General features: G+C 43.7%; 1 protein-coding gene across 3 annotated transcripts in view; it reads right to left on the minus strand.

Annotated features, from left to right (window-relative positions):
- ntn1a (netrin 1a) overlaps positions 1 to 23,334 on the minus strand; it is a 163,706-nt gene that overhangs the window by 76,488 nt on the left and 63,884 nt on the right. For all 3 annotated transcript variants that reach the window (XM_080208891.1, XM_080208890.1, XM_080208892.1), the window contains exon 2: positions 1,615 to 1,803. In XM_080208891.1, the coding sequence (XP_080065017.1) occupies positions 1,615 to 1,803 (189 nt within the window). The remainder of the gene's footprint in view (positions 1 to 1,614; positions 1,804 to 23,334) is intronic.

Genomic DNA, 23,334 nt, shown 5'->3' on the forward strand with positions numbered 1-23,334 from the left:
ATAAGTTAGGTTTCTTTACTTTTTAAAGTTATTTTCTACATGTTAAAATGTCTTTGTAGAATGGGTTGAAATGTGTTTTATTGTATCACACAATGTTTACTTTGGATGGCATTTTTGTGAGTTGCGCCTGAGTTTACACATGTTGTAGTTTGCTGTAATGGTGTTGGATATGTCTGTAACATTTGCTTATTCTTGACAGGGCCATATTAATTCGATTAATAGCCTTCTTTTTGGACAAAAACTAAAATTTCAAAATGTCTTTGATATTAAAAACTGTAACCAGTTCGGAAAACTATGCAGTTTACATTAGAAAATAATCCCTAACATTAAACATTAGTAGGTAGATGGACAGTAATTTCTCATTAATCTATGTCACATCTTAATAGAGACAGTTATTTCTGGCATAAATAGGCTATTTATATTTGAAATGGAAATATTCGATACACGTCAAGATGATTAAGGAATTTTATAATGTATACAAATAGATTATACTTTAATTCCAGTGGAAGTACACCAGAACATGATTGTAGAATTTCCTCTTTCCCTTTTCTGAAATAGGAATGCCTTTTCATAATCATAACAATTCTATTCCTCCTTTGCATATATCAATAAACATGTTACAATTTGTAGAATACAGAAGCTACACTTTAAATAACCCTGAATTCGTTTCATTCTGGCTCAACTAATTTCAACTTCTCTTTTATAGTAGGTAACCCTCAAGCCTTGATACTCCCCCATTAACTAATTGTTTTAAAAATGCTGCACTTCCATACAATTTTGAAAATAAAGGTATTTAATCTTAATTTGAATGTTTACATTTTATCAATTTTACAAAATAAGCTTCAAATTCCAAACCGATTAATTAAGTGATCATTCCGAACTGAAATTTGCAGATTTGAGATTGCGTAAATGTTAGGAGTTGGCAGCATCATCAGCATTGTTCTTTTGTTAATATTTTTGGGTTCCACAAGCAGGTATAATTATTGTTTAGACACTGGATTAATCTGAAGTGTAAAAACAAGCCTCTTCCATTCTACCTTTAAACATTCCTTCTAACTATGAGTATTAAATCAAAGACAACAAGATAATGCTGAAAATCCTCTGTTTATCCTCTGAATGAAGGTTGGGGGGGGTGGAGGGAGGACTTTACGAAAGGCAAGGCATGAGGGCCCATTTCAAAGAGCTAACCTTGTTTTCAGAGGCGTTAGAGCAGTTTGTTAGGAGATTAGGATGCTGTTTTAAGCAGTGTGTCTGTGTGAGGCAGTCTTTGTCTTGTGGCTGATGCTGTTGAAAGTAGCTGCCGTGTGTGTGCTGGTGTGCACACCTGTGTTGTGTTAATGTTTTGATCTGTCAGTCCGGCTCAGTCATACGAACTAAACCCAAGAATCCTTTCACACCTTTGTCTTTCTCAGTTGTCAGGTTTTGTTTATTTTCCTTCCCCTGTCACACGTGTCCCAAAAAAACCTTCTCCTCAAAAGCCCTCCGTGCCACAACGATGGGCTAAGGTTTCTGCAAACAAGGGAGCTCCCACCCCCGGCGGAAGCTCCACAGAGCTGGCGGACAAAAGGAAAATAATCCTCTCGCCAGGTGAGAGCCCAGGCTCTTCCCACATACCTTTGCATGCCTTTCTGTGAGTGATGGGCTTGGTCATGTCACGATAGTAGCCTTCCTTGCAGTAATGGCAGTGGCGACCTGCTGTGTTGTGACGACAGTTCAAGCACACCCCTCCACTCTTCCGACCAGAAAGCTTGAAGAGTTCCATGTTGAATCGGCACCGTCGCGCATGAAGGTTACAGTTGCAAGCTGAAAAAAATACACAAATGAAAATGGAATCAATCGTTTTGCTAGCAATTGTACAATTACTCTGCACTCTTATTCCATGCTCCACAGTCAAAGATCATTTATATACAATACTGTGCCTGCACTGTGCTGAATGTTTGATAGGGTACCCACAACCAGGAAAAACGTCAGGAGCGGTGTATCATAGAACCCCTACAGTACAGAAAGAGGCCATTCAGCCCATTGACCCTGCCCCAATAACAATCCCATACAGGCCCTATCACCACTAGCCCATCCTGGCACTAAGGGGCAATTGAGCATGACCGATCCACCTAACCCGCACATATTTGGGCTGTGGGAGGAAACCAGAGCACCCAGGGGAAACCCATGCAGACACGAGGAGAACGTGCAAACTCCACACAGACAGTCACCCAAGGCTGGAATCGAACCCGGGTCCCTGGTGCTGCGAGGCAGCAGTGCTAACAACTATGCCACCCACTGAATGGCAAACATTTCAGTATTATAACCGAAGCACTTTCACTGAGATAATGCGCAACCAAGCTAATATTTATCAATGCTAAGTGCTTGATGAGTGTACTAGTCAGAACACAATTATTATTCAGTTTACTTATCCCTGCAGCTATATACTAAAAGGAATAGATTTGTATTTTATTTGCATTTCTTGTACTTTGTGTCTGCTTCACACTCCTTTCACATCGGTAGGTTGATACTGCAGTGAATCTGGAGCAGAATTTGCTGCACATTGAACTTGGTAATGTGAACTTTCAGCACTGGAGTCATAAGGAAAGTCATTCCTCTGCACATGGGTTCCATGAAAGTAAGATGCTAGTCTAGAGTGTGTCAGTAAAACCCTATTCTAAAACAGGAGGGAACATTTTCCTGTGAAGTGCCTTGAGACTTCAGATCAGCACATTAGTGTCCAAGCCAAGTAACCACGCAACAAAATTTGAAACCAGCAAAGTGTATGTCATATTGAGTAAAAGTAAAGTCACCATAGTCCCAGATGATGGTCCCCCCTTTGAGGGGGAAAGCTGGCTGGTGGTGATTTAACCTGAGGATCACCACACCTCAGCTGAGAAGCAATGTTTAAGTTTATTTATTAATGTCACAAGTAGGCTTAAATTAGCACTGCAAAGAAGTTACTGCAAAAATCCCCAAGTCGCTACATTCTGGCGGGTACATTGTTCGGGTACATTGAGGGAGATTTTAGCATGGCCAATGCACCTAACCAGCACATCTTTCGGATTATGGAAGGAAACCAGAGCATCCAGAGGAAACTCACGCAGACAAGAGGAGAATGTGTAAACTTTGCACAGATAGTGACCCAAGCTGGGAATTGAACCCGGGTCCCTGGTGCTGTAAGGCAGCAGTGCTAACTACTGTGCCACCACCTTGAGAAGGTGGGCCTTCATGAATAACCTCAGCTGGTACAGGAATTGAACCCACGCAGTTGACAACACTCTGCATCAGCCATCTAGCCAACTGAGCTATATGGTACCAGACGTCTCACTGGTCTAGAAATTAGTTACCTGTTCTAGTCTCTCTATATGACCAGATCCTGAGCTCTCATCCCATATCGTCTCCATTACTTCTACTTTCACCTCTCTAACATTGCCAATCTCTGCCCATGGCTCATCATATCTGTTACTGAAACATTCATCGATCACATTGCCACCGATAGACTTGACTATTCCAATGTTCTTGCAACCTTGAACTCATTTAAAACTCCATTTCCCGTATCTCATCTCAGGCCAATCCTTGATCTTCCATATAATTAACACTGCAAAATGTTTCAAGACATTTCACATCCAAGTGCACCCTGCAAAACCCTCCCCCCCACCCCCCACTGACCCCAATAATCTTCTCCAGTTTTATAACCCTTCTGAGTTTCTGTACTGCTATTCGGCCTCTTGTCCGTTCTTAAGATCCATCAATCCATTAGTGGCGGCCATGCCTTCACCTGCCTAGGCCCTATGTTTTGGAATTTTTTCTCCAAACCATTTCAACTTTCTATCATTCTCTCTCCCTTTTGCCTTCAAACATATCTCTTCCAGCAAGCTGTTAGTCAATAGTTCTACTGTCTCTTATATTCCCTTGTGCCAAATATTGTTTGATAACAAAGTTCTGAGCTGCCTTGAGACGTTTTACTCTTTCAAAGGTGCCACATGAATGCAAGTCGTTCTTGTTTCCAAAATTAGACTATTAGAGGCAAGAGCGTGATTATAATGCAAGACAATCACATAAGAACATAAGAACATAAAAAGTAGGAGCAGGAGTAGGCCATCTAGCCCTTCGAGCCTGCCCCGCCATTCAATAAGATCATGGCTGATCTGTCGTGGCTCAGTTCCACTTTCCCGCTTTCTCCCCATAACCCTTAATTCCCTTGCCTACCAAAAACCTATCGACCCATGACTTAAATATATTTAGCGAGGTAGCCTCCACCACTTCAACGGGCAGAGAATTCCAGAGATTCACCACCCTTTGAGTGAAGAAGTTCCTCCTCAACTCCATTCTAAACTGTGCCCCCCCCCCCCCCTTATCTTGAGGCCGTGCCCTCTAGTCCTGCTGTCCTTTCTGAGCTGGAAGAATCTCTCTACCTCTACCCTATCCATCCCCTTCATTATCTTATACGTCTCTATAAGATCCCCCCTCAGCCTTCTAAACTCCAACGAGTACAGACCCAGTCTATTTAGTCTCTCTTCATAGTCCAACCCCCTCATCTCCGGTATCAGCCTAGTGAACCTCCTCTGCACTCCCTCCAAGGCCAAAATATCCTTGCGCAAGTGCGGCGACCAAAATTGCACACAGTACTCCAGCTGCGGCCTCACCAGTACCCTGTACAGTTGCAGCAAGACCTCCCTGCTTTTATATTCTATCCCCCTCGCTATAAAGGCCAGCATTCCATTCACCTTCTTGATCACCTGCTGCACGTGCAGACTGGGTTTTTGCGACTCATGCACAAGGACCCCCAGGTCCCTCTGCACCGTAGCATGCTGCAGCTTTTTGCCCTTTAAATAGTAATCCCTCCTACTATTATTTCTGCCAAAGTGGATAACCTCACACTTGCTAACATTGTACTCCATCTGCCAGGTCCTCGCCCACTTGCTCAGCCTATCTAGATCCCTCTGCAGACTTTCCACACCCTCGCACAATTTGCTTTTCCACTCATCTTTGTGTCATCAGCAAATTTCGACACCCTACACTCAGCCCCCTCCTCCAGATCATCTATATAAATGGTAAATAGCTGAAGCCCTAGCACCGATCCCTGCGGCACTCCACTAGTTACCAACCGCCAATCAGAATAGCACCCATTGATACCAACTCTCTGCCTCCTATTAGACAGCCAATCCTCTATCCACGCTAATACTTTACCCCCAACTCCATGCCCCCTAACCTTCTGAAGCAACCTTTTGTGCAGCACCTTATCAAACGCCTTCTGAAAATCGAGAAACACCACATCCACCGGTTCCCCTCTGTCTACCACACTAGTCACATCCTCATAGAATTCCAATAAATTTGTCAAACATGACTTCCCCTTAACGAATCCATGCTGCGCCTACTCTATCAATCAATTCTTCTCTAGGTGCCTCGCTATTTCTTCTTTGATGACGGATTCCAGCCTTTTTCCAACAACAGATGTTAAACTAACCGGCCTATAATTCCCTGCCTTTTGCCTGCTACCTTTTTTGAACAGCGGCGTGACATTAGCCGTTTTCCAATCTTCTGGCACTTCCCCGGAATCCAGCGAAGTTTGGCAAGTTTCATCTTTTCTGTGTTGAAAATTTAAAGTGGTGTCTTGTTCTTCGCTTTTTCGACATGTAAGTCAAAAACATCCAAACCGATTTTCTTTTTGTAACTGATGTAAAATATTCTGATTCTTGGAAGTTATGCAATTTCTGTTTCTACTTCCTTTTCCTGGGTTCAGTTGCTACAATAGTCTAGCCTAGAAGTCAGTTCTAGGGCCATTGGCCTTCTCCCAGTTATATTTAATTGCATTGGAGGAGGGTCAACTGGGAGATAATTCTGTCTCAGTCAGCTACTCCTGGTTTGCAAGGCCTTCATTCAAAAGCTTCTCCTACAAAAATTGAGTTAAAACATTGTGGATTTCACAGAGAGAAAAGAAACAGTATTTACACTGAAATACATGCAAAAGTCCGTGGTAATTGACTTGACGAAAAACAGACATAATATTCGGTGTCAAAATTCTAACAGATTGCTCAATCATTTGAACTGGTAAATCTCACAGAGCTTTGCGGCGTTTACATGCTATTTGGAAAGGGTCGTTGAATTCCACCATGATTTTGCTTCTGTGAAATTGATGACAAATTTCATGGTTCAAGACACAATGAATATCCCTGTTGATTGGGATCAGTTTTTTTTGGCCTTGTGACATTTCTTTAGAAGATGATGCTGCTTTCAAAGCTGTTTAAGCTGCTTTTGTGCACACGGTAAATGCTTCCAATTAACTAAGAATGACATTCAACAATTGAGTAGCTTATCACAATACCTGGAAGTTGTTGATAGGAGCAAAGCAAGTAAAACAGAACCCTTCATACAAGCAATCACACCTTATGAATTTAGTTTAATTTGCTCTACGTCCTGTCTCACAGCAACAGAATGTCGACCCAAACAATCAGCGCTTCCCAAATAAATTACTTCTGTAGTGTCACAGCACTGTCTTCTCACCCCAGTACGGCATCACTGTTGCATTTACAAGAATTTTTAAAAATTTCTTATTAGAAAGTGAGTGCCTTTGGCCAGGTCAGCATTTATTGCCCATCCCTAATGGCCCTTGAGAAGGTGGAGATGAGCTTCCTTCTTGAACTGTGCAGTCCATGTGGTATAGGTACCCCCACAGTGCTGTTTTGGAGGGAGTTCCAGGCTTTGGACTCGGCAACAAGTGAAGAAACAGTGATATATTTCCAAGTCAGGATGGTGGGTGGCTTGGAGGTGAACACCCAGGTGGTAGTGTTCCCATGTATCTACTGCTCTTGTCCATTTAGGTAGCAGTGGATTGTGGGTTTGAAAGATGCTGTCTGAGGTGACTTGGTGAATTGCTGCAGTGCATCTTGTACAAAGTACACATTGCTGCCACTGTGCGTCAGTAGTGGGAAGAGTGGATGTATGTGGATGGGGTGCCAATCAAACGGGGCTGCTTTGTCCTGGATAGTCTTAGGCTCCTTGAGTACTTTTGGAGCTACACTCATCCAGGCAAATGGAAAGTATTCCATTGCAGACTGACTTGTCCTGTAAATGCTGGACAAGTTTTGGGGAGTTAGGAGGTTGCATAAAAATTAAGTTGTGGGATGTGGGCATGAAGAATGAGGTCAGTTACTTGCCACAGGATTCCTAACCTCAGATTTAATTTATTATTGTCACAGGCATTGGTATACAGTGAAAAGTATTGTTTCTTGTGAGCTATATAGACAAAGCATACTGTTCATAGAGTACAAAGGGGTGAAGGAAAGGAGAGGATGCAGAATGTAGTGTTACAGTTATAGCTAGGGTGTAGAAAAGGACCTGCTGTTGTGGCCATGGTACTTATATGGTTAGTCCAGTTCAGTTTTCGGTCAATGGTAACCCTAAGGTTTTGGTGGTAGGGGATTCTGAGATGGTAATGCCATTGAATGTCAAGGGGCAATGGTTAGATTCTCTCCTGTTGTGATGGTCATTGTTTGGCACTAGTATGGCGCGAATAATACCTACCACTTGTCATCCCAAGTCTGGATATTGTCCAGATCTTGCTGCATTTGGACATGGATTGCTTCAGTATCTGAGGAGTTGCGAATGGTGCTAAACATTGTGCAGTCATCTGCAATCATCCCCATTTCTTTCCTTATGGTGGAAAGAAGGTCAGTGATGAAGTAGCTGAAGATAGTTGAGCCTAGGACATGATGCTGAGGAACTGCAGTGATGTCCTGGAACTGGGATGACTGGTGCCCAACAACCACAACAATCGTCCTTTGTGCCAGGTATGACTCCAACCAGCAGAGCATTTTCCCTCTGATTCCGATTGACTCCAAGGTTTGCTAAGGTTCCTTGATGCTATACTCAGTCAAATATCAAAGAATAACTGTTCTTTGATATTAAGAACAGTTATTCTTACTGCACCTCTGGAGTTGAGTTCTCTTGTCCACGTTTAAACCAAGACTATAATGAGCACAGGATCTGAATGGCCCTGGTGGAACCCAAACTGAGCATTAATGAGCAAGTTATTGTGAAGCAAGTGCCGCTTATTTGCACTGTTGATGACCCCTTCCATCACGGTATTGATGATCAGGAGTAACTGACAGGGTGGGGGGATTCAGGGGGGGGTGGTGTGTGGTAATTGACCTGGTGGATTTGTCCTGCTTTCTGTCTACAGGACATATCTGGGTAATTTTCCACATTGCTAGGTGGATGCCTGTATTATGGCTGTACTGGAACAGCTGGCTAGGGATGTGGCAAATTCTGGAGCACAAGTCTTCAGTATTATTTCTGCAATATTGACTGACTGTAAAATCACCTTAGAGTCAAATCACCTTTTGCAAACGAAAGCTTCTTTTTAAATGAAATGAATACAGATATGCTTTAAATGCCTTTGCAGTGTGTCTTTTTAAAAACAGAAACAGTCGCTGGAATTCTACTGCCCTGTCCACCACAGGAATCAGAGTGGACGAGGGGCGGACAATGGGAAGGTCCGTTGACCTCGGGTGGGATTTTCTGGTCTTGGGTCAAGTGAGGCCATAAGACCCCACTCAGTTTGCTTGCATTCACTCAAGAATTCTCATTGCTTACATGGGAGATTGTTATTTTATTAGAAGTATGATGGCCACATCGAGAGAAAATCTCTTTTAGGACAGTCACAGTGGCCTAGCCATCATACCAATAGGCTTTTCTGAGAAGATATCACTGCTTTGGACTGTTCAAAATGACATCAGAATAATTACAGCAGTTTTGGTCTCATCAGAACAGACATGTTCTCCTGTCTCCATCTTTTCTCTTTAGCAGAAAAGACCTTTGTTTGCAAGAGATCTGAAATTTAAATCGTTTGAAGCATTCCAGCCAATCAGTACCTTGCATATGCTGTTTCTTTGGAGCAGCAATTCTTTGGCTGAGAAGAGAGTTTTGCACATATCTACAGCATGGATGATGGTATTCGCACTGTCTCCCGTCTCAGTAACGAAGTTAATTCAAAACTCATTTAAACTGTCTCTATATTGGTGTCAGTGGATGGACGTTCTATCAGTTCCAGAATTGTGTGTCTCATGCAGCCAGTGGTATCCCCAGTGAGACACTGTATTCAGGGAAACCTAGCAAAGACAGACTTCATAATAAGACCAAAAAAACCCCCGAGAATAACTGTCTTTATATAACAATGTTATTGTAGAAAAACATCACAGGCGCTTCGCAGAGACTTAAGGAAAAAGGGATGATAAGCCAGAGGAGGAGCGGTGCAACCGAATGCTTTTGATCTTAATTTGATTTATTATTAGATGTATTAGTACACAGTGAAAAGTATTGGGGGCAGTTCTCCCATCCCGCTGCGCTGATTTTTCAGTGGCTGGGAGATTCCACCAGCACCCGATCCACGGTCTCCGCACTTGCGTCTCACCCCGATAGTGTCTCCTAGCACCGGATTTCCAGCAGCGACAGCTCCACAGTGGAAATCAGCAGGGAGGCACATAAATTATTTATATGAGCATCTCCACATATTTTAGATACAGTTAGCAAGCCCGGGACTGAAGTCTCCAGGCCCACTAGCATCTCCCCACTGCCAGAGTAGTTTATTCCAACAGGGATTACCGTGGCTGCCCAATTTTGGGGAGCTGGCGGCCTGAGCCCCCTGCAGTGAAGGGGGGAAATTAGAGCTCCCCAGAGGGTCAGCGGTGCGCCCTGGGCATTGCTAGCCCAGCAGTGCCAGCCTGGGCTCCCTGGTACTGCCCAGGACTAAAGTACTAATGCCCAATGGGCATCTTGGCACTACCACTGGGCATGGGGCAGTGGCAAGGGGGAGGCCTATTAGGAGTAGGGCCTGATGGGGGCAGGGCCTAATAGGGCGATCAGTGGGGGTGAGGGGCTCCCGCTGTCGCTCAGCATTTTGGGACCGGGCAGAAGGAAGGAGGCCAGCGATCAGGCTGGGTATTGAGGTGGGGTGGGAGGCAGTCTGTTTGGGAGGGGGGGGAGGGTCGAGACTGCAAGTGGGGGGTCAGTACTGCAAGTGGGGAGGGGGAATCGAGGGAGAAGTGGCAGATTGGGGATGCAGTGGGGAGTGTTGAGGCTAGCCTGGGCATGCATGGAGGGCCAGCGATCAGGCTGTTGGGGGGGGTGGTTGGGTTAGACAGCCAGCAATGCAAAGGGTTGCGGAGCTGGCCAGCAATTGGGAAGCCAGCAGACAGAGGTCAATGCGCATGCACAGATCTTAGCGCTGACACATCGGCGAATACGCAGTGATCCGCTCAGTGCTATGCCTCGGCTGCTGGCATAAGCCCCGCCATTGGATTTCTAGAGTGAATCATGCTCGCTGAGTTTTCAGAGATTCTTTTCTGAACTCCCACTGAAAAAGCAATGTGATTGCTCCGGTTTTCACGCAAGTTCGAAACTTAAGAATTTTTTGGGTGAATCCTGGCCAATGTTTCTTGCACAAAGAAACAAAGCTTACCATTCATGGAGAAGGGAAGGAGAAGGTGCGGAATGTAATGTTACAGTCATAGCTATGGTATAAAGATCAACTTAATATAAGGTAGGTCCATTCAAAAGTCTGATGGCAACTGGGGAGAATCAGTTGGCACGTGACCTCAGACTTTTGCATCTTGGCCAAATAGCTGGCTTTTAAGCAGAGTCTGAAAGGAGGAGAGGAAGGTCGAGCAATTTGTAAACCTCAAGTTGGAACTACACCTTATTTCATGGTCAAACTCTACAGGATGATACTATACCCTTTAATGATCTCACTCCATTTCTCTAGACTATCCATGTATACTGTAACTTTAGCAGTGAGATGCTGGTCAAAGCACTGATGCTGAAGATGTGATTGCACCTGCAGAATGTTTGTCTGTGGAGCAACTTGTTTCTATTTGGTCAACTTTCTCCTCTTCACCAGCTCTCCTGCAAACACTGACTCCCTCTGGGGCTCAAGTTACCCTTAAGCAATTTGCTCAAGTCTATTCATTTTGAGCCTCGAGGCTGCGAATTGCAAGATAATTAGACTGTGGAGGAATTACCACCGACCATAGACTTGTTTGCACCTGATGGTTGAACATGCATCTCCAGCTGGATGGCGATCAGATACAGAACCCAGCCTGGCTTTTCACTCCTTAATCCAGGAAGGCTAAAATCAAACTCTGAAGATGTGCGGGTTTGGTGGATTGTCCATGCTAAATTGCTCCTTAGTATCCCATGATGTTAGGTTAGGGGGATTAGCATGTTAAATACGTGGGAATAGAGCCTGGATAAGTTGCTCTATTGGCAAGTTAGTGCAGACTCAATGGACCGAATGGCCTCCTTCTGAATTGTAGGGATTCTATGATTCTATGAACAATAACACTCTTACTACCTTCCCAGCTCTGCAAATTCAACATAGGCTGGGACCTCCCAGATTGCCAAGGTCATTTTAATAATGTTACTGATCCATGCTGAGAATCCTGTATTAATGCATTAATCCTGTATTATTGAAACTGCTTGCAATCGAGCAGAACAACTCATGCATTTCCAGTAATAGAGCATTATTCTTTAAGATCAAGTTAAATTTACATTCATGGTCATCAGTCATTGCCTTTACACTTGCCCCTAAAATGGCCAGAGTGAACTGTCTGATGCTATCTTTAGTTTGCAGATGTTCATATTTCACGGTACTGATTTTAAAGTGCTGTAAGCTGCAGTGATTGAAATTAAATTAATCTAATACTGCATTTGTGTTACAGGGCTGCTACGCAATGCAACACTATAATGTGAATGAACACTGCTGACTCTGACACCACCACCACTATCGTCTCCAAGTCTCTGGAGACAACAACGGGCAAGGCAACAATGTGATTGTGATTGTTTTTGTCTTCAGTTGCTCTAACTATGGCATACCATCAACATTTGAACATTTTTAGCTTCTATGAACCTTTTATGTTGGCATGACAGTAAAGAAATAATCTGTGATGTTAAAACAGTGACAGATGCCATTACAAGTAAGTCAGACTGCACATCATCAGGGACTAAGTCTATTATTGAACCACTTCTACTGGAAGAGTACCAAATAATATAAATGCATTCAAATTCTGTCAACTGCCCACCCCCGCCACCTTTCATTTCTGTTTCCCATACAGCACTGAACTGTAACTGTGTTGGAAAGTAATTTAATATCATACAGTACTTTAAGGTAATGCTGAAAGCAATTAAATTTAGGTCAGATCAATAATTATGAACAGAATTTGATCAGGCCTGTAAATGGGTTATTTGGAGAGTTCTATGCTGACTAAACCAAACAGCAAAAAGCTGGAGAACATTGTGTAACTTTACATTTAATTCCGGATATTCAGGTTAACAAAAGAGATACTTTGTCTGAAATCCTCAGTGGGAACCACTTTTAATGGGTGACAGAAGGATGCCTATCCTTGTAAGAGTAAATAATTTGCAAGCTGTTGACACTCAGTATGTATGACAGTAGCTTGTACTGAGTAGTGTAGGTATAAGATTAAACCGTTGACAACATGGAGAAGGAGCTGTGTTGGACAGAGCCAAGATAAAGATCTAACCTCAAGGCCAAACTTCTTCTGACAGTACAAACACTTCATCTGCTCCATTTGATAAAAACAAGCAATGTGATTTGCCAATGATTTCCTCAAGCAACCCTGGCCCTCATACAATGCTGGGAGGCAAACTGGACTGGATCTATTGCCGTCATCTGTCAAGTGACTGTTTGTTAGGCACATCAGAGAGTGTAACTGACTGTTGCTGGTCCAGTATCTCCCAAAACATTCCCAATATAGCAATTTGCACCCGCACTGAGGCAAACAGCACTTGCTAGTGCTCCCAATTAACTGGACAAATTGCTCCCAGGTGGGTGCCTTGGACTGATTGAAAGCAATGAAATGTTGCTGGAGGGTGGCTGTTAACCGCAGTGCTATCATGTCACTATTATGCATGCAGTCTTTTTATGTAAAGGTGCTGTCAACTCGATATTAATTTATTATCTTAAAACCTGATGTTTCTTTAAAAATACATCTGAAAATTCTCTTTGCAGGTGTTGCACACACTGGATTGTAGGGAATTGTCATGCTTTGCCAAGTGACAATGCATTATTGTCAAATTATTCTACTGTATGTTATTCTTGCTGGTTGTTCAGTAATCCACACAGTGAATAGTTTTCTTTAGTTTGACATGCAGTTGACTGCTATAAAGTGAATTATATTCCAATGCTGTCAAATATTACAGTATTTGAAAAAAACTGTAGGTTTTAGTCTTTGCGGCTTCAGTTGATAGAGTGAAAACTATTTACTCTCACCAGAGCGAATTGTGTTTTTAGACATCTGTCATATTGTGATACATGTTGTATGACTTAGTTTTATCACACGGTTACTGAATCATGCATATGTCATTGGCTGTAAAGTGTGTTGAGACACCATGAGGTTGTGGCAGGCGTTGTATGAATGGTGGTTCATACATGATAGGCGGTTGAATGTAATGATGCACTTTCACAGACGTCATTAGAAACAAAAGGATTTATTAATGAGAACTGTACAGCAATAGACCAGTCACATGGCTGCACTGAGTCCCCTAGTTGTCTCCTAACTAAGATAGGATTCCACTCCTTGGGGTGACGATCCACTCTGACTCCCAGTTGGTCACCCAAGCCAAGTGACATTTACCCTGCTGTGTTGCCCTTAAAGGGATAATCACAACAAAGATGTTGTTCGCAGTATCAAAATCTCAAATCATGTAATATCTCAAAGGAATAGAAAAATGCATATATGACAGAGATCATATAATAGAGATTCTTGAACTCATCAAGATAAACCTACAAACATATGAATTAAGAGCAGGAGAAGGTCACTCAGCTCCTTGAGCCTGCTCTGCTATTCAATAAGATCATGGCTGATCTGCTTGTAGCTTCAACCTCACAATCCTGCCTACCAGTAACCTTTTACCACTCCGCCCCTCCTTGTTAATCAAGAATCTATCCAGTTCTGCCTTGAAAATATTCATAGACCTGATGTTTCTTTAAAAATACATCTGAACATTCTCTTTGTAGGTGTTGCGTACACCGGATTGTAGGGAATTGTCATGCGTTGCCAAGTGACAACGTATTATTGTCAAATTATTCTATCGTATGTTACGCTTGCAGGTTGTTCAGTAATCTTTAGTTTTCTTTAGTTCAACGTGCAGTTGACTGCTATAAAGTGAATTATATTCCATTGCTTTTGAGGAAGGGAATTCGAGAGACACAAGTCCCTTTGAGAGAAAGAAATTCTTCTCATCTCCGTCTTAGATAAGCTACTCCTTACATTTAAACTGTAACCCTGTACTATCTTTGTTTCTACTAAGGCTTCTGGTCTTTTCTGTCACTTTTATAAGATGTTTAGCATCAGAACATCACAAGAGAACCTTTCTGTGACATCTCATGAGAAACACCGTAGTTCTCAAATGCGCTTTCCATTCTGACAGTTCAATGTTCAAAAACTTAATGGAACACACGTTTTTGGCGCTTTCACAAGGACTGTTATGTGTGCTTTATTTCTAATTTCTCCATATTAATTACTTTAGTAAATGTTGCTTTGCCTCATATTTCTGAACCCTGGGGGCACTAATGTCCTTTAGGGAAAAAACTCTGCCGTCCTTACCTGGTCTGGCCATCATCTGACTCCAGACCCACAGCAATGTGGTTGACTTTCAACTGCCCTCAGGCAACAAGGGATGGGCAATAAATGCTGGCTAGCCAGCGATTTACATGTCCCATGAGTGAATTAATTTAAAAAAAACAGCCAAGACAAGCCACTTATTGCTACAGGTGGCTCTGGTGCCTGCAATAAGATGGCAGTGGGCTGCAGGCTCCCATGTAATTTCTGCCAGCCTTGTCTTTCATGATTAAATAAGTCAAAAGCACTGTTTTTTTAAAAAATGTCAGAGGCTCGAATTTCTAAGTGCAAATTTACAATACAAAATGCCAATTTGTTACAGGATGCCCACCCCTGCCATAGCCCTTCTTGGAGTTTAATAAATCCTCACCTGACTAATGAATTATAAAACACACTTCACACAATTACAAACTGGTATATACAAGGTCAGCAAGCACAGTATAAGGGAAGCATCTGGATATCCAGAAATTAGCTGAATTAGAGGAAGCCAAGAGTATATGGAGCTGTGTCAGAATGGAAGAGGTGATTATATGGTGCCTCAGGGATTAGGACTAAGGCCGTTATTGTTTACATTGTACATAAGTGATCTGGAAGTGATTTACAGAAAAAATAAAACTGTTCAAGTTTGCCAAAAGTGGGTGGGAGCTGCAAGCAACAGGGAAAAAGTGAACCAAATATCGAAGGATCTGAATATACCGAGTGATTGGAAAACAAATAAAGATGTTGTTTTTAATGTAGTAAACGCAATGTAAAAGGGAGGGGAGGGAAATAAACAATGGCAATCAGGTTGAATGGCATTGACTGCAGGGCTGGGATTCTTCCAAACTAATTTCCCAATTCGCGTGAAAACGGAAGTAACTCCCACTGTTTTTTCTTAGCATGATTTTCAGATCGAATCTCTGACACTCTGAGCACTGCCGAGTAGGATTCCCTCGGAAAGCTGGGTTGGGGGTGGGGGGGGAAGGTGGGGGGCTATGCCCGCTGGAGAGGCTGGCAGCACAGCGCTGAGCAGGCCACTGTACATGCACTGATCTGTCAGAGCAGACATTAGCAGATGTGCAGTAGGTCCACACTGCCGGCCTCCCAATCGCTGGCCAGTCTGCGACACCCCACTGTTGGCACCTCCAACTTCCCCAACCTCCAGTCGCTGGTGTCCTGGAACTCGCCGGGCCAATCCCGACGTTACCCCACCCCCCCAAAACCGGTGCTAATCTCTCTGAACGCTCCCCACCCCCCGCAGTCCTGATCCTCCCTGCCCCAACCCCCGCCACCCCTGACAGTCCTGACAACCCCAGTGGGCAATGCCAAGGTGCCCCTTGGGCATTGATGGTTTGACCCCTGCAGTACCCAGCAGGCACTGCCCAGGGGGCACTCTCCTTTACCCCCCGACCTCCTGGGGGAGCCTCAATAGCCTCTGTTCCCTCCAGCGGGGTCTGTTGCCTGTTCCCCGTTAGTGGAAGCAGTTGTAAATCCCGCTGGAGTGAACTACTCATGGTGGGGGGTGGGGCAGGGCGGGGGGGCGGGGTAGATTTCTGTCCTGGGCCCGCTAATCTGATGGAAATGGGAATTAAGTATTGAAATCAGCCGATTTCTGGTGCGGAGCTGGTTACGCTAAAACATTTGGAGGCGGAGATGCGTGGAGTCTGTGGCGTGCAGTGGGAAGCCCGCGAAAGGTCTCTGCTGATGTCTCCTGGCCTGTTGAGCTGCTAGAGCAATGCAGCGGGCTGGGAGAATGCACCCCCCACCCCCCACCCCTCACCCCCAGATCCAACATGAGAGAAAGAACTGGAGGTATTCATGAATATTTCAATGAAACTGGTTCAGTGTGCAACAGGGAAGAGGAAAGCAAACTCCAATGTGCAGACAGAGGGACAGTTTAAATGTACTGTGTTTGGCTCCACTTGGCATACTGGGTATTTTGCTGCTGATGATACCTTAGTCGGACATCCTGGAAAGTTTGGTGGTGAGGGTCGGGGAAACGACTCAGTGGATCATGGTGAGCAATTAGTCAGCTGGGCTATGAGGAGAAAGGGGAAGTTCAGAATACTGTATCAACATTTTCAAATTCAAAGGGATGCAGATTAACTGAATTACATTCAACTGTATAACCTAATCGTAACCTCAATATGAGGAGCATAGAAGACAGACGTTATAATTTAACACCAGAAGAAGAACAGTAGTTTATATTAAACTGAATATACCAAGATCCTGTTTGAATGACGGATCGCAATGATCATTTCCAGTGTTCATCCGTAACATTATTATATCTTAAATCAGTTTGTTTTGATGCCTGTTAGTTACTTTCTGTTTTCTTTCTTTAATTTCTTTGAAATTTAACATTTTATGCCACAAGGCCGCCTTCAGAGGGATATTAATTCCCCTCCGCTTTCATAAGAACATAAGAAATAGGAGCAGGAGTAGGCCATCTAGCCCTTCGAGCCTGCCCCGCCATTCAATAAGATCATGGCTGATCTGTCGCTGCTCAGTTCCACTTTCCCGCCCTCTCCCCATAACCCTTAATCCCCTCTCTTATCAAAAACCCATCAACCCGCGTCTTAAAAATATTTAGCGAGGCAGCCTCCACCACTTCAACAGGCAGAGAATTCCAGAGATTCACCACCCTTTCAGTGACCTCAACTCTGTTCTAAACCGCCCCCCCCTTTTATCTTGAGGCTGTGCCCCCTAATCCTACTGTCTTTTTTGAGCGGGAAGAGTCTCTCCACCTCTATCCTATCCATCCCATTCATCATCTTATACATCTCAATGAGATCTCCCCTCATTCTTCTAAACTCTAACGAGTACAAGCCCAGTTTATTCAGCCTCTCCTCATAGCTCAACCCCCTCAACTCCGGTATCAGCCTAGTAAACCTCCTCTGCACTCCCTTTGGCCCTCCAAGGCCAAAATATCTTTGCGCAGGTGCGGCGCCCAAAACTGCACACAGTACTCCAGCTGTGGCCTCACCAATGCCCTATACAGCTGCAGCAAGACCTCCCTACTTTTATATTCAATCCCCCTCACTATGAAGGCCAGCATCCCATTCGCCTTCCTGACCACCTGCTGCACCTGCAAGCTGGGTTTTTGCGACTCATGCACAAGGACCCTGAGGTCCCTCTGCACCGTCGCCTGTTGCAGTTTTTTGCCCCGTAAGTAATAGTCCTTCCTACCATTCTTCCTACCAAAGTGGACCACCTCACACTTGCCAACATTAAATTCCATTTGCCATTTCCTGGCCCATTCGCCCAGCCTATCTAGATCCTTCTGCAGACTCTCCACACCCTCCGCACAATTTGCCGTTCCCCCAATCTTGGTGTCATCAGCAAATTTCGACACCCTACACTCGGTTCCCTCCTCCAGATCATCTATATAAATGGTAAAAAGCTGAGGCCCCAGCACCGACCCTGGGGCACTCCACTAGTCACCATCCGCCAATCCGAATAGCACCCGTTGACCCCCACTCTCTGCCTCCTATTTGACAACCAATCCTCTATCCACGCTAACACCCTACCCCCAACTCCATGTCCCTCGACCTTCTGCAATAACCTCTTGTGAGGTACTTTGTCAAACGCCTTCTGAAAATCTAGAAAGACCACATCCACCGGCTCTCCTCTATCCACCGCCCTAGACACATCCTCATAGAACTCCAGTAAATTTGTCAGACATGACTTCCCTTTCATGAAACCGTGCTGCGTCTGCTCTATCAAGCAATTCCCTTCAAGATGCCTTGCAATTTCCTCCTTAATGACAGATTCTAACATTTTACCTACCACAGACGTTAAACTAACCGGCCTATAATTCCCCGCCTTTTGCCTGGCACCCTTCTTAAACAATGGCGTAACATTAGCCGTTTTCCAATCATCCGGCACTTCCCCGGAATCCAGCGACGTCTGGAAAATAACCACCAAGGCATCCACTATCACCTCCGCCATTTCTTTCAGAACCCTCGGATGCATTCCATCCGGTCCTGGGGACTTGTCCACAATCAGCCCCTCCAGTCTGTTGAGCACCGCCTCTCTAGTAACAGTAATGTCATTAAGACCCTCCAGTCCTACCACCTTTCCATCGCTAACACCCGGCAAATTATTCACGTCCTCCTCCGTGAAGACAGAAACAAAAAAGTTATTCAATACTTTAGCCATATCCCCATCCCCTACCACTAGGTCCCCTTTCTCATCCTCTAAAGGAGCAACATTTCTCGCACAGTTTTTGCAGTCCCCCTTTCCCGCTACTGAATTGTTAACCCCTTGAGGACACGCAGTGTGATGAATGTCAGACCACTCTGGAACCTCGCCCAATGATGTTCCAAACTCCTTGCCGGTGAACAATAATTAAACTAGTTTGTTCCTTAACTAGAAGGGAAATGGGAGCTTTTCAGATATGCAGCCTCACAGTGGCCATGTTTGCTCATCACATTTTCATAGAAAAATCATAGAAATCCTACAGTGCAAAAAGAGGCCATTCGGCCTATCGGGTCTGCATTGGCCACAATCCCATCCAGGCCCTACCCCCATATCCCTACATATTTACCCGCTAATCGCACTAACCTAAGCATCGCAGGATGCTAAGGGACAATTTTAGCATGGCCAATCAACCTAATCTGCACATCTTTGGACTGTGGGAGGAAACCAGAGCGCCCAGAGGAAACCCATGCAGACACAAGGAGAATGTGCAAGCTCCACACAGACAGTGACCCAAGCCAGGAATCGAACCCAGGTCCCTGGAGCTGTGAAGCAGCAGTGCTAACCACTGTGCTACCGTGCTGCCATTTTCCATCCTGGCTCCTCTTAAAGCCGTCATCTAATATAAGCAATTGGTTTTAATACCAGTGAAGATGAAATTTAGATGTATGGAATTGTTTGCTGAAGAAATGTAATGTGAAATGTTAACTTAAAGTGATTGGACTGAAAACTGCTTTCCCTTAGAATCATAGAATGATTACAGTACAGAAGGAAGGCATTCAGCCCATTGAAACTCTGCTGGCCCTCTGAGAGACCAATTCACCTATTGCCACTCCCATCTCTATTCCTTGCAATTCTTTTGTTTTTCTGATAATTATCCAACTCCCTTTTGAAAACCTCAGCTGAAGCAGCCTCCAGCAGACTCTTGGGTAGTAGATTGCAGATTTTAACTAATCATTGCACGAAATGGTTTCTCTTCATGTTGCAGTTGCCACTTTTGCCAATTGCTTTAAATCTGCATCCTCTGATTCTTGTTCCTTACACCAATGGGAGCAGTCTCTGTCTATCTACTCTGTTCAGGCCTCTCATTATTTTGAATACCCCTATCAAATCTCCTCTCAACATTTTCTTCTCCAAGCACCAATTCTGACGAAGGGTCATCCAGACTTGAAACATCAGCTCTGCTCTTTCTTCACAGGTGTTATCAGACATGCTGAGATTTTCCAGCATTTTCTGTTTTTGTTTCATATTCCAGTATATGTTGTATTTTGCCTTTCCCTTCTTAGGGATGGGCAAAAAATGCTGGTTTAACCTGCGAAGCCTACATCCCATAAATTAATTTTTATAAAGTTCCTAATCCCTGGAAGTATTCTCATGAATCTTTTCTGCACCCTCTCCAATGCCTTCATATTCTTCTTAAAGTGTGCCATCCAGCACTGCATGCAGTTATCCAGTTGAGTCTGAACCAGTGCTTTACGCAGGTTTAACACAACTTCCTTGTTTTTATATTATATAACCTTATTAATGAGGCTGAGAAATATATTTATTATCTGCTCTCATCATGGTTCACAATGCTTTGAAGTTTCATATTTTAAATTCTGTCCCCTGTACAGAGATCTATGTCTATAATATATTTTGGGAAAGGTAGAGTCCTAACATCACTGATCCCAGGGGAACTCGACCCTAAACCTTCCACCACTCTGAATGTCTCCTATTACGAAACTGTGGAACGGGTGTGTTTTTCTGACATATCTATATGAATTGTCACAGTTCTGTAATATGCCAAAAATCTAAGTTAAGTATTAGTGTCACAAGCTGGCTTAGTGTCACACTGCAATGAAGTTACCATGAAAATCCACAAGTCACCACACTCCAGCACCTATTCAGGTACACTGAGGAAGAATTTAGCATGGCCAATGCATCTAACCAGCAAGTCTTTCAGACTGTAGGAGGCAACTGGAGCACTGGAAGAAACCCACATAGACACAGGGGAGAACGTGTGGACTCCGCACAGACTGCGCCCCAAGCTGGGAATTGAACCTAGGTTCCTGACACTGTGAGGCAGCAGTGTTAACCACTATGCCACCGTGCCACCCAGTGCAGCTGACATCACATAGAAAGGTAAATACTAACTTTCTCTGATTCTAATCTAATGTTGCTACAACTGCACTTTTGTCTTTTTTACAGTACTTGCACAGAATAGGATTGCTAATGTCAGACAGCAATATAGGATGTAGTCACTTTTCACACATGGGATTCGTGTTTAATTCACAAGATATTTGTGGATGGATACTTCTGCTTACATTAATTCATCCATCCAGAAAAACCCCATTCCAATCACCTCTCCCCTACCACCCCCATCCATCCCTGCCACACACACACACACACTCACCATACACATCTCTCCCCACAATTCCATAGATTTTGCCTCTTCCCCTCTGTCCAGGAATCCATACTGAGAGACAGTCCCTTGCTCCGTAAAGAATAATTTTTTGGCATCTACTCTAAAGAAGCTCTTTACTACTTTGAATGTAAATCCTTGTGTCTCAACCTTACAATTTAATTGAAATTAATATCCCAGATTTATCTCTTGCATTCATTTATTATCTGGTGCACATCAATGAGATCACCTCTCTGACCTCAAATCCACACTCAAAAGTCCAAGTCGCTCCAGTCTTTCCTTATATCTCAGATCTTACATCTGGAGTCGATCTTGGCAATCTGTGCTACTTCCAGATCCTCCAATGGAGAGGCGCGCCCCTCAAGTGATAAGCCCCTGATGACAGACTTGTGACCTGGTCCGTGAATTACTTGCTATGCAAACAGACAAAATTCTGCCTTAGTGCACCATTAGGTGTGGCAAGAGAATTAGATGGGATAGTGTGGCGCCCAGAACTGTACACAAAATTTCAGTTGAAGTCCAGTGCCTCATCTGCTGCTTGACACAAGGACACAGGGATAACTCCCCTGTTCCTCCTCAGAATTATGCCACGGGATCTTTTATATTTAGGCAAGCAAGCGGAAGGGAGCCTTGATTTAACATCTCGTCCAAAAGACATTACCGCTGACAGCGCAGCACTGCCACAGTACTTCACTGGAGTCTCAGCCTTGGTTTTGGTGCTCAAACCATGGAGTGGCTCTTAAACCTTGTGATTCAGAAGTGAGTGTGCTACCAACTGAGCTGCAACAGACACTGAAATGCTTGTGCTATTTATGAATAGATTGTGTTTCTTTTGATAAATTTATTTTATTTTTAAATTATCAATTAGAATTTCCGATCCAAATATGCCATTCCTTCCTCAAGATGGGAAGACCATGGTCTAGTAGCATTATCACTAGACAATTAATTAATGAAACTCAGCTAAAGTCCTGGGGACCTGGGTTCGAATCCCCCCATGGCAGATGGTGGAATTTGAATTTTAGGGCGGCACAGTGGTTGGCACTGCTGCCTCACAGTGCCAGAGACCCGGATTCAGTTCTGGCCTCAAGTCACTGTCTGTGTGGAGTTTGCATGTCCTCCCTGTGTCTGTGTGGGTTTCCTCCTAGTGCTTTGGTTTCCTCCCACACTCCAAGATGTGAAGGTTAGATGGATTGGCCACGCTAAATCGCCCCTTAGTGTCGGGGGGACTTAGTTGGGTAAATACTTAGGGTTAGGGGATAGTGTCTGGGTAATATTGTTGTCAGTGCAGGCTTGTGGGCCAAATGGCTTCCTTCAGCACTATAGCGATTCTATGATTCTATGAAGGCAATCGTACTTATTAGCTGTGTGCTCGTCCAGTTGAATTTGTGATTACAAGTCCCTCAGTTAACCTTTCACGTCTCCTTATATAAACTTTCATTGACGGGTATTCAAAACAAATTAAACATTTTTTTATTAAAATTTTAATAATTTATTTAGATGATTAATTATCAAGGTCAGGATTGTATTAACAATATCTTACTGTCAGCAGAACAGTCGGATGTGATAGTTACCTAGTCAAATTATTCCATAATGGTTCATTTAATGAAGATAAACATTTGAATCTTAAGCTGAATTGCACTAGCCAACTGTATTCTTCATTTTAATAGGCCTTAGAAGATTGTTTTATACTTTTTGAGTATTGATTCAAATTAGTGTTGACACTGGAAACAAGCAGCTCATACAGACATTCAACCCTGCTGTTGGTGTAGTGTAGGCCCTGGGGGAGTTTAAGTGACACAGCTAATTGTCTGTGATAACCTAATTAAATTATGCTGATAAGATCTTGGTTAGCGCCCAAGGTGCAGCACTTAGCACGGAACATGCCCTGGTTTAATGCAATGCACACGCAATGAGATCCCCTCAGTCAATCAGTATCTTGTCAATACTATCAACAGAACCTTTCTCTTTATCTTTTTGTCATTCTGCAGCTCCATTCATTGATGTAATTTGCAACCCTATTTGACTGGGAATAAATGGCGTTAAGAAAAACTCCAGCTGCATCTGCAGCACCCATTCCTTCTTCTGAAGGGCTTGAAGTGTCTCTCGTTTGTGACAATTTAGGAAGAATGCTTCGTC

Source organism: Carcharhinus amblyrhynchos, chromosome 21 (assembly GCF_965287045.1).
Source record: "Carcharhinus amblyrhynchos chromosome 21, sCarAmb.v2.hapA, whole genome shotgun sequence".
Lineage (NCBI taxonomy): Eukaryota > Metazoa > Chordata > Chondrichthyes > Carcharhiniformes > Carcharhinidae > Carcharhinus > Carcharhinus amblyrhynchos.